Source organism: Bombina bombina, chromosome 5 (genome assembly GCF_027579735.1).
Source record: "Bombina bombina isolate aBomBom1 chromosome 5, aBomBom1.pri, whole genome shotgun sequence".
Classification (NCBI taxonomy): Eukaryota; Metazoa; Chordata; class Amphibia; order Anura; family Bombinatoridae; genus Bombina; species Bombina bombina.
In genome coordinates this window covers 109,905,481-109,918,090 of record NC_069503.1, presented here as the reverse complement: position 1 = coordinate 109,918,090, position 12,610 = coordinate 109,905,481, and the positions used below count along the sequence as shown (strand labels likewise).

Here is a 12,610-nt window from a genome sequence, read left to right as displayed (position 1 = left end):
CAGCAACATTACCAGTGAGCAACATAAGACCCTTGTCTCTCTTAAAGAGAATATTAATATAGTTATAAAATCATCCGATAAGGGTGGTAATGTTGTCGTGATGGACAAGGAATATTACATATTTGAATCTCTGAGGCAACTCAGAGATGAGGAAGTGTATTTTAAGTTAAAAGAAAATCCTACCAGACTTTTCAAAAACAAATTGGAAAAGATTCTTACATTGGGTTGTCAAATAGGTATTTTTCCTGAACATAAGAAAGAGCAATTTTTGCCAGATGCCCCCAATGTACCTATCTTTTACTTCTTACCGAAGCTTCATAAAGACCCAGTACACCCGCCGGGTAGACCCATCATTTCGGGGATGGGCTCCCTTTTGGAGCCCACCTCTGAATTGATTGATATATTTCTGAAGCCTTTAGTTGGAGATCTTGTGAGTCACATACAGGACTCTACACAGGTCTTAAAAAGTTTGCAAAATCTTGAATGTAAATCTACCTACAAGTTTGTAACTGTTGATGTGGCTTCACTATACACCTACATTCCGCACCACAGGGGTTACAGGCTATTTCTGGCATTTTGAATAAATTGCCTCAGTACACTGAAGACGTTAAACATTTTTTGTCTGTTACCATAGAATTTTTGCTTACACACAATTATTTTTTGTTTGAGGGGTCTTACTATCTGCAGAGGCGTGGAACAGCGATGGGGGCAAAATTTGCCCCATCGTACGCCAACCTATATATGGGTTGGGGGGAACTGCTCCACGTCTATGCAGATAGTAACCCCTTTAGAAGTCATATTGTTTATTTTGGCTGCTACATTGATGACCTCCTGTTGATGACATCCCCCGTAACTCCCTGCTGACTTATAACAAAAATAAGAATAAAAAAAAAAGGAACAGATAAACAAAGTGATTTTCAGCACTCCTTTTAGCTTAGAATTCAAATGTATAAGTAAGATCATCAGGGAATGTCTTCCAATATTGAATAATGATCCCATTTTGAGTAGAGTTATATATAATGGAGTGCAGTGTGTTTCCAAACGAGCCAAAACTATAGGCAATTTTGTTGCACCTTCATTTTTACCAGAGAACAAGGTATCGACTTGGCTAAAACGCAGAACTGGGTTTTGTAAATGTAGGGCCAGGATCTGCAAAACTTGTGACTATATTATAGAGGGGGACACCTTTAAATCCAGTGTCACTAATAAAGAGTACAATATAAAATTCTTGTTATCATGTAAATCTACCCATGTAGTGTACCTCCTCACCTGTAGGGGGTGAAAAAAAAACAATACACTGGAAAAACCAAAAGAGCTCTCAAAGATAGGGCTCTGGAACACATCAGGGACATTGATGACCCTGATGTGTTCACATCAGTAGCATCACATTTTAAATTTGCACATAATGGTGATTCTACACTTGATACCTTTCAGGCTATTGATCATGTTCCCTTTTCTAAAAGAGGGGGAGATAGGGATTATGCCCTATGTAAAAAGGAAGTGAAGTGGATATTCTATCTACAGACCAGATCCCCAGAGGGTTTAAATGTTGAGGTAGATGTTAATTTATTTGTTTAACTATGTAGAGATTTGATCAATTTTTTACAGAGGTCTAAAGAAACCAAAAAAAACATTTTATATTTGCATCAGTTGTAGCCATTGTTTCTTAATATATCAGGTTACAGTATCTGTTTCTCTTAGTATACATTTTTCCTTACTACTCTGTGTAATATCAATTAATTGTGTGTGTCTTTTTACACCTTGTAAGCCATTTAAGGGTTAACCAGAAGTCTTAATTTTGATAATCCTGTGGCTTTAAAAGGGCACCAATCTAACCTGTTAACCAAGCAGTGATCAAGTGCGGTAGCCCCGCACGCACGCACGCGTATGCTGTTTTTTTCTTGCTGCCCTTCTGATCACTCCGAATAGGGAGTGATCAGTATACCTTTTTGTATTTTTCTATAGCAGTTCAAAGTAGAAAATAGGAGCACCGGCACTGTGTTAAAAATTCAAATTTATTTATAACACCTTAGTGTCTTTAAAATCTTGTTTCAAGTAGGGCACAAACAAAAACAAAAAACATAGGACTGTCTGATGACAACAACAGGCTGTTGTCATCAGACAGTCCTATGTTTTTTGTTTTTGTATTGCGTAGTTCTGAAGAGGTTCGAATTGCTTTTATTTGTTTTGTAATTCCTTAAGAAAAACTCACTATTGTCAAATATTTACTCTTATAATTTCTCATATATTTGTACCTATTTGCATAGTTCATTTGTTTGTCTACTTAAATTTGCAATTTTAGGATTATCTGTTCTTTTTCTTGATCTTCCTAGGGATCCTTGCTTCAAATGACCCCCATTTTTAATCCTAACTCCAGAACTATTGTATTATCATATATATCTTGATTTTGTATGTCCATATACATTGGTGTTAGTAGTTTTCTCAATTCATATCTAATTCTCTACTATTATGTTAATAGCACTTACTTGACATTTTAAAAGAAGGGGGGGTGTTGCAAACTATAAGTGCTTGTGAAATTGAAACCATTTCCCTATTTCTACAATGTGAATGTGTCATTTGATTTTAGTGCTCCTGATATGTGTTCGAATGGTCCTTATTATGTGAATAGTTACTGGTGCTAATCAACTCTTATTTAACCTATTCTTAAATTCCCACTACAAGTTCCTATTTCGACTTCCCTATCATTGTAGTCATTTTTTGTTGTCAATGTCATGTCTCCTTTATTTACATCTTTCTTGTTATTCTAATGTTTATAAAAACACATAATAGTTGTTATTTTCATTTATACCATTGGGGTGTACTGTGTTTAGTAAATATATCCATTTACTCTCTGCTTTTAATAGGGATTTCTCAAGGTCTCCCCCTCTGATTCCTAGTTTTATCTGTTCTATTCCCCAACATTGTAAATTTCTGGTATCTGAATTGTGTTTATGTAGAAAATGGAACGCCACACTTGTTATGGTTTTACCATCCTCCACATCTTTCTTGGCATTTCTGATATTTCTTAAATGTTCCATTAATCTCACTCTCAACATACGTGTGGTCATGCCCACATAGTACAAGTGGCACGAGCATTGTAGTACATAGATCACCCCTTGTGTATTGCAACTGATATAGTTGTTTATACGGTGAGTGAAACCAAATCTGTCGGTGATCGTACTTGTCTTCTTGATGTAATGACATGTAGAACAAGTGCCACACTTGAAGGACCCAGGGGTAAATGATGTCATAGTTTTTTTCTTTGTATAATGACTCCTAGTTAACAAGTCTTTCATATTTCTTGATCGTCTATATCCTATCTCTGGTTTTTCTCCTAGATGGGCTTTTAATATTGGATCAGAAGTTAAAACGTGCCAGTGTTTATTAATGACATTTTTGATTTGAGTCATTTGTGAAGAGTATGTTAAAATCAATCTGGTTTTGTTGTCCTGTTTTTTACACTTTTTTGTTAGTAGTTCTTTTCGATTAGTTCTCATAGCTTTATTTTTTGCCTTTTTTATGCTTGTCTTACTGTATCCTCTCTTGATTAACCTTTCCTCCAGTTCTTTTGCTCGGATTTTAAATGTGCTCAGGTCTGTACAGTTTCTTCTAGTTCTCAAAAATTCACCAGTTGGCAATCCCCGTATTGTTCCTGGTGCGTGGGCACTTGCTTTATGCAACAAGCTATTGGTTGCCGTTTTCTTCCTGAAGAGGTCAGTTGTTACTCTTCCATCTTCCTCTTTTTTGATTTTTAAATCAAGGAATGCAATTTCTGTTTGACTTGCTTCAGTGGTTAGCTTAATATTTAAGTCATTCGAATTCAGTATATTTAAGAATTCGAGTAAGATATCATATGGCCCTTCCCATATAAACAGAATATCATCTATAAATCTGAGCCATAGAGGTATATACTCTGTGTACTTCGAGTTGTTCTCCGTGAAAACGTATTCAGCCTCCCACCATCCCATAAACAGATTTGCATATGTGGGGGCACATGCTGTCCCCATCGCAGTCCCCCGAGTTTGTAAGTAAAAATTATTATCAAAGGTGAAAAAGTTGTATTGTAAGACAAATTTTAACAGGTTTATAACAAATTGATTGTGATTCTCATTCTCTTCAGATTTTTGGTTTAGAAAATATCTTACTGCATGAATTCCTTTGTCATGGTCAATAGAGGTGTATAACGCCTCCACGTCTGAAGTCACAAGCCATGTGTTTTTCTCAATGTGTACACTGTCTAGTTTTTGCAGAACCTCCATCGTATCCTGTACGTATGAAGGTAACTCATGCACAAAGGATCGTAATCTATAATCGATATACTGGCTCGCTTTTTCTGTAAGGCATCCTATGCCAGACAAGATAGGTCTTCCAGGAGGGCTTACTAAGACCTATCTTGTCTGGCATAGGATGCCTTACAGAAAAAGCGAGCCAGTATATCGATTATAGATTACGATCCTTTGTGCATGAGTTACCTTCATACGTACAGGATACGATGGAGGTTCTGCAAAAACTAGACAGTGTACACATTGAGAAAAACACATGGCTTGTGACTTCAGACGTGGAGGCGTTATACACCTCTATTGACCATGACAAAGGAATTCATGCAGTAAGATATTTTCTAAACCAAAAATCTGAAGAGAATGAGAATCACAATCAATTTGTTATAAACCTGTTAAAATTTGTCTTACAATACAACTTTTTCACCTTTGATAATAATTTTTACTTACAAACTCGGGGGACTGCGATGGGGACAGCATGTGCCCCCACATATGCAAATCTGTTTATGGGATGGTGGGAGGCTGAATACGTTTTCACGGAGAACAACTCGAAGTACACAGAGTATATACCTCTATGGCTCAGATTTATAGATGATATTCTGTTTATATGGGAAGGGCCATATGATATCTTACTCGAATTCTTAAATATACTGAATTCGAATGACTTAAATATTAAGCTAACCACTGAAGCAAGTCAAACAGAAATTGCATTCCTTGATTTAAAAATCAAAAAAGAGGAAGATGGAAGAGTAACAACTGACCTCTTCAGGAAGAAAACGGCAACCAATAGCTTGTTGCATAAAGCAAGTGCCCACGCACCAGGAACAATACGGGGATTGCCAACTGGTGAATTTTTGAGAACTAGAAGAAACTGTACAGACCTGAGCACATTTAAAATCCGAGCAAAAGAACTGGAGGAAAGGTTAATCAAGAGAGGATACAGTAAGACAAGCATAAAAAAGGCAAAAAATAAAGCTATGAGAACTAATCGAAAAGAACTACTAACAAAAAAGTGTAAAAAACAGGACAACAAAACCAGATTGATTTTAACATACTCTTCACAAATGACTCAAATCAAAAATGTCATTAATAAACACTGGCACGTTTTAACTTCTGATCCAATATTAAAAGCCCATCTAGGAGAAAAACCAGAGATAGGATATAGACGATCAAGAAATATGAAAGACTTGTTAACTAGGAGTCATTATACAAAGAAAAAAACTATGACATCATTTACCCCTGGGTCCTTCAAGTGTGGCACTTGTTCTACATGTCATTACATCAAGAAGACAAGTACGATCACCGACAGATTTGGTTTCACTCACCGTATAAACAACTATATCAGTTGCAATACACAAGGGGTGATCTATGTACTACAATGCTCGTGCCACTTGTACTATGTGGGCATGACCACACGTATGTTGAGAGTGAGATTAATGGAACATTTAAGAAATATCAGAAATGCCAAGAAAGATGTGGAGGATGGTAAAACCATAACAAGTGTGGCGTTCCATTTTCTACATAAACACAATTCAGATACCAGAAATTTACAATGTTGGGGAATAGAACAGATAAAACTAGGAATCAGAGGGGGAGACCTTGAGAAATCCCTATTAAAAGCAGAGAGTAAATGGATATATTTACTAAACACAGTACACCCCAATGGTATAAATGAAAATAACAACTATTATGTGTTTTTATAAACATTAGAATAACAAGAAAGATGTAAATAAAGGAGACATGACATTGACAACAAAAAATGACTACAATGATAGGGAAGTCGAAATAGGAACTTGTAGTGGGAATTTAAGAATAGGTTAAATAAGAGTTGATTAGCACCAGTAACTATTCACATAATAAGGACCATTCGAACACATATCAGGAGCACTAAAATCAAATGACACATTCACATTGTAGAAATAGGGAAATGGTTTCAATTTCACAAGCACTTATAGTTTGCAACACCCCCCCTTCTTTTAAAATGTCAAGTAAGTGCTATTAACATAATAGTAGAGAATTAGATATGAATTGAGAAAACTACTAACACCAATGTATATGGAGATACAAAATCAAGATATATATGATAATACAATAGTTCTGGAGTTAGGATTAAAAATGGGGGTCATTTGAAGCAAGGATCCCTAGGAAGATCAAGAAAAAGAACAGATAATCCTAAAATTGCAAATTTAAGTAGACAAACAAATGAACTATGCAAATAGGTACAAATATATGAGAAATTATAAGAGTAAATATTTGACAATAGTGAGTTTTTCTTAAGGAATTACAAAACAAATAAAAGCAATTCGAACCTCTTCAGAACTACGCAATAAATTATGAAGTTTCTCAAATATATTCCTTCCAAAATTATCACGAATTTATAGAGTTTTTATTTTTTCATTGACTATAGAACTTTAATAGGACTTAGATTAAATCACAATATAATTTAAAGTTTTCATTTTTCATCACTCAACACTTCCCTTTGAATGAAACACTTCTTCACACACTCTGAGACTAAAGCGCATTTGTATATAAGCACAAAAGAATATCTTTAGGCAAAATGAGCACCACCACAATTTTATATAAACACCAAATATTGATATAAAATCATATCACATTGACACATAATCATATCACAGGATTGTACACACATGGTTTTAGAACCAAGCAACAGTTTTTAAAAAAGTATATCACAAACTACAAATGATAAAATATATCAACCATAAGCAAGAGCATTTGATTCCTATTTTCCCTAAAAGCAAACCTCAACCTCACATATGAAGGAAAATCTTACTTTCTGTTCAATGCCAATACTGTAATATACATCAAAAACATAAAAATTTCAGGTAATTGAATATAATAATCCACCTCAACAGTACGGAGGAAAAATGATGCAGAAAATCTCACTCTCCGCTTAATGTACATTATGAGAATATATCAGTAATAGAGTGAAATATCAGGTAACTGGACATAATAATCCACCTTAATAATACGGAGGAGAAATGATGCAGTCCTCCTTAAAAACTTCAGAAATATTCACGGAACTAATCGAGTCCCGATTGGCTGTAACCATGACAATACAACCAATCAGAAAGCAGTAGGGGCGGGATATCCGGCTCAAATGCGTATAAATAGGTTAAACCACGGCGGCCCGCCGCCTTTGATAAAGCCTAAACAGGCGAAACGCGTCAGGGGGGTTGTGTGGGATAATGGGGTCCCTCAATTGTTATGTTTTTTAAAAAAGTTTAACCTAGCTAAGTGTACTTAGATAATAATACTTAATAATGTTTGACGGCAATAGCGGTAAATAGTGGAGAACTGTGATGGGATATAGGAGCCAAGCATAAAGACTCAGCCTGATAAACAATGTGCTGACGATTACGATAACAAACAGCACAGTTTGTCACAACTAATTGAAGCGAGCTAGAGATTTAATTATATAGAAAGAAAGTATAAATATATAGCTCGTAGCTTCAATTCTATACAGAGATAGACAAACTGTGAATATAAAGAGTGACAAACTAGACTGAAACCACTTGATATAAATCACACAGCTTCAATTCCATACAGAGATAGACAAACTGTGGATATAAAGAGTGACAAACTCGACTGAAACCACTTGATATAAACCAAACAGGAAAAATAAAAAATAAAAAATAAAAAAGCTCAACAATACTTAAATATATATGCTTATGGAAATATAGACAGCTGTATATATATTTTATAATTCAGTATGTAAGAAAAACGAATGAGGTGTGTATGAATTGAGTGCATGATACGTTGTAACTTAATATAGAATCACAGTTACAAGACTAAGAACAGTATCGGTTTTTCTGTGGATACCAAAACAGATCACTTAGTAATACTATTCAAATCACATTTCAATGTTCCATTTTATCTTAACATTGAAATTGATTAAGAGTCAACCCAAATAGAACATACTTGCCAAATAAAGAGATAGAATTATATCGATCACATAATAGAACATACTTGCCAAATAAAGAGATAGAATTATATCGATCACACAAGAGATATCATAGATCCAGATCGATAGTTATCAAAAAACAAGAAAATGAATGGTGCGCATATCTAATGAACGCAAAACACATTTAAAGGCAAATGCTTGAGGGGGCTCAAAAACAAAGTTAAGATAACAAATAAAGAACGTATATGCAAAACACACGATTACATAAAAGAACGATATATACAGCCAATAAGAGAACTGCAACTACTGAATGTAGAACAAATAATAAATGAAGTGGTTCAAGTAACATAAATACAGGATGATGTGCATACGAATGAGGGTATAGTAAACGCAGCAACAGATGTTACGAGTGATTTAAAATCACAGGAGTCTATGACAAAATAAGGACAGTTGTGCAGAACTGCATGATTACCCCAGAACACTGATTATAATAGCGCATATCCCTTAAAGCAACCACAACCTAGGTTGGAGATAGGCTTTATTAATATTGAATCACAACCAGAATTATACCTTAAATCATATTCTACAGTCCAATAATCCGGGAAGCATATTATATTATGTTTGGTAACAAGTGACGTCAGCCAGAAGTATTCAAATAAAAGCACATATATCCACTCTACTATACTGACACCCTAGAGACCAGATAACACAGTAATTTACTGTCCGGGTAAGGTGTGAACTCAGCAAAATCACACTTACCAAGGCATAGAGCAACCGAGATCAATAGTACCATTTACACTGAAGAGACTAGAAAATAATAATGGTTTAAAGGCCAGATTAATTGATAATAGTGCTCTTGAGATACAGCTACCAAGGTTAAACTACAATTTTAAATGTGTGTGTTTACCCATATTTTAAATAAATAATAAAAGTTAAATTTTAAAATTCTTTTTTTGCCCCTACCAATAGTCTGGGCACAGAGTGCTATTAGGGCATTATTCTTTCAGGGATCCTTAATCCCATTTGTTTGCCAATAATCATACTCATATATGGCAGATAAATCTTTTGTACTTAAATCGCAGCATATTTAAATAAGAGTAATATAAAGTATGCACCATCATAATCAGTTAGAGTACTACATAGAGCCTATACCCTTACTATATCATCATGATGTTATAGAGTCTCAACCTTATGGTCTAGTTTCAATGTGAATTGTATGGACTTTAGCATGAATGACTTTAAATAAAGTGGGTTAGGGTGTCAAACTGGGAATACATGGGTGCAATTTGCTTAGGTGGCCAGAGAGGGTAATTGGTAACTGACATTCCCTCTAGGTCTAGGTGACAGCAACATGAGATGCTTGAGTTTTGCACTCTAAAAGTAAAAATACTAGATTTTTTTTCCAGTCTAACTATACTACCTAACAAGGCATATATTCTATTCACCAGTTGAAGTTGTAGATGGTAAAAAATACTCACATAAAATTATTAACTCTACATTACCCAAATATTTGTGCTGTGTGTAGCTATGCAATTTACCTAACCCATAAAGTCAAGTAGCCTTACTAGAAGCATATAATAGGATTGTATATATATGAAATGTCCATGCAGTCTCACATAGTATATGAAATCTCTAGTACTATGCACACGGTATCGCCCAAGAATAGCGATCAGCTAGCCATTAGAACATCCGAGCAGATTATTTACAAAAAGAATCAGACAGTTTAGTCTTCATAAAATACTCAAGGATGGATTCTTATATGAAAGTCACCGTTATAATATCATATATACTCGATGACCTGCTGCAGAGCAATCATACATGCATATGTTCTGTAGATGGGCTTATGTTGTAGTGTTATGTCACAATTTAGCATGCTGCCTTTCTCTGCTATATAAAACAATCGAGTATGTGATGAGCTCTGTTTATTTTAACCCACGCCTTCCCTCCAATGTACACATTTACAGCTACCATTTCTGGCATGAGGAAGATCTAGTGACATTAGGGGAATTAATGTGTTTCAAAGTAAAGCAAATTAAATAGAGTCCCTCTCAGCTTCGAATCCTGATATGCTCCAAGCGATGTCGAGAGAAATGTGTCCCGCTGATCTGTGGGGACCTCACACTCCAGCCCAAGAGATCGGCCGCATTCTCTTCAACTGGGTAGGATATTTGCAAGATAAGAGCCCCAATCACAGGAATCCAGGGCCAAGCAATAAGACTCGGGTTCTGTTGTACACGGTCTTGCATGCAGCTGGATGCTCCCGCAGCACGGGACTGAATCCCTTTCATCCGAAAATTCAAGTACTGTGGCAACTTTCTCTGTATGCTGTATTCTGGCCTCACATATTACATTTTCAAAGCTGTGATGCATCTTTAAATTCGGCCAGTCGCATTCTGATCTGTATGTGGCAGTCCTCCATGCTCAAACACAAAGTAGGGAAAGAATTTTATAGAGCAAGAAATCCGCAGAATACCAGCTGCTAAACCCGGTAAACCGGGGGTATCATGAACACAGTATAGGCCGCTGCCTTGGTTCACGTCGGGCTAGATCCGGTCCCAGCAAATTATGTTTAGATGATCTTGGTATCCTTCAAAGCAGAATTCACTAAAGTATTTGTATCTTGTGATCTTAAGGTTGGATGATGATGTTATTCTGAAATAATCGGCGGATTATCAGTTGAGAACTGGGAGCTTCATATTTTGCAGTCTAGCATAGCTGCTTCCTAGCCACGCCCCCCCCCCCCAAATACACTTAGCTTTGGTAGAACCGGCATCATGCAGCAGGATTCCAGTAGTAGATTCTAAAACAGGGTCAGTTTGAGACATCTTGCAATATGTAAGAGAAAAAATAACATATAAAGCAAAATTATCAATTTCCTTATATGACAGTTTCAGGAATGGGAAAGAAATGCAAAACAAAATAAGCCTCTGGAAACCAGAAGCAAAAAGAAATGAAGTCTTAAATAATGTCAAAAAGTTTGGCGCCAAGTATGACGCCCAACTGACAAAATATTTTTTGGCGCAAGAACACGCACGTCATAGATGACGCAACTACGTGAAAAAACTCGGCGCCAACTAAGACGCCGGAAATGACGAAATTACGTCAACAAACATAATTCTCGTGCCAAAAAAATCTCGCGCCAAGAATGACGCAATAAATTATAGCATTTTGTGCTATAACAGCCTGCAATTTTGAAAAGAGAATCAATTTGAAAACTTCAGGTAAGAAGAAAAATCTTTTTTTTTTTTCTATGCATTTCCCAAATATGAAACTGACAGTCTGCAAAAAGGAAATATACTGATAAACCTGAATCATGGCAAATATAAGTACAAACATATATTTAGAACTTTAAATATAAAGTGCCAAACCATAGCTGAGAGTGTCTTAAATAAAAGAAACATACCAAAAGACACTCATCTACATAAAGTAGATAGCCAAACCAGTACTGAAACGAGAATCAGCAGAGGTAATGGTATATAAAAGTATATCGTCGATCTGAAAAGGGAGGTAGGAGATGAATCTCTACGACCGATGACAGAGAACCTTTGAAATAGATCCCCATTAGGATGACCATTGTATTCAATAGGTAATACTCCCTTCACATTCCTCTGTCATTCACTGCACTCTGAGAGGAACCGGGCTTCAAAAAAAACTGAGAAGCGCATATCAACATAGAAATCTTAGCACAAACTTACTTCACCACCTCCATAGGAGGCAAAGTTTGTAAAACTGAATTGTGGGTGTGGTGAGGGGTGTATTTATAGGCATTTTGAGGTTTGGGAAACTTTGCCCCTCCTGGTAGGATTGTATATCCCATACGTCACTAGCTCATGCACTCTTGCCAATTACATGAAATAAATGGGGGTTGTTCCTTCTTTATAACTGTCACTGACACAAATATTCTTAAAGATGCAGATATAAATATAATAGTTTATATTTGTTTAATGAGTGATCTATTCTATTTTCCCAGTAATTAAAGTCAGCATAATATCTGATTTTACTCACCTAACACATATGAGTTCATGCTGATAACAGGCTCCAATGTCTGTGCTCAGGAAGAAGGTTCCCTTATTCACTCCAGTTACATCAATACCTGATACCTCTCAGTGCTCTGGCCGTGTCTGTAAAAAGTTTATTAAATGGTTTAGAAAGATAATAATAAATAATGGTCCTGATTAAAAGGGACATAAAATCCAAAGTTTTTCTTTCATGATTCAGATAGAGAATACAATTGTAAACAACTTTCTAATTTAATTTAATTATCTAATTTGTTTCATTCTCTTGGTATCATTTGTTGAAGTAGCAGCAATGCACTAATGGTTTCTAACTGAACTTATGGGTAAGCAAATCACAAATCGATATATATATATATATATATATATATATATATATATATATATATGCAGCTACC

General features: G+C 35.6%; 1 protein-coding gene across 1 annotated transcript in view; it reads right to left on the bottom strand.

The window, feature by feature from the left end:
• Positions 1-12,321, bottom strand: part of LOC128660029 (oocyte zinc finger protein XlCOF6-like) — a 109,166-nt gene extending 96,845 nt beyond the window's left edge. Inside the window, exon 1 of the mRNA XM_053713632.1 lies at positions 12,205-12,321. Coding sequence (XP_053569607.1) covers positions 12,205-12,223 — 19 coding nt within the window. The 5' untranslated portion in view covers positions 12,224-12,321. The remainder of the gene's footprint in view (positions 1-12,204) is intronic.
• Between the last annotated feature and the right edge of the window lie 289 nt (positions 12,322-12,610).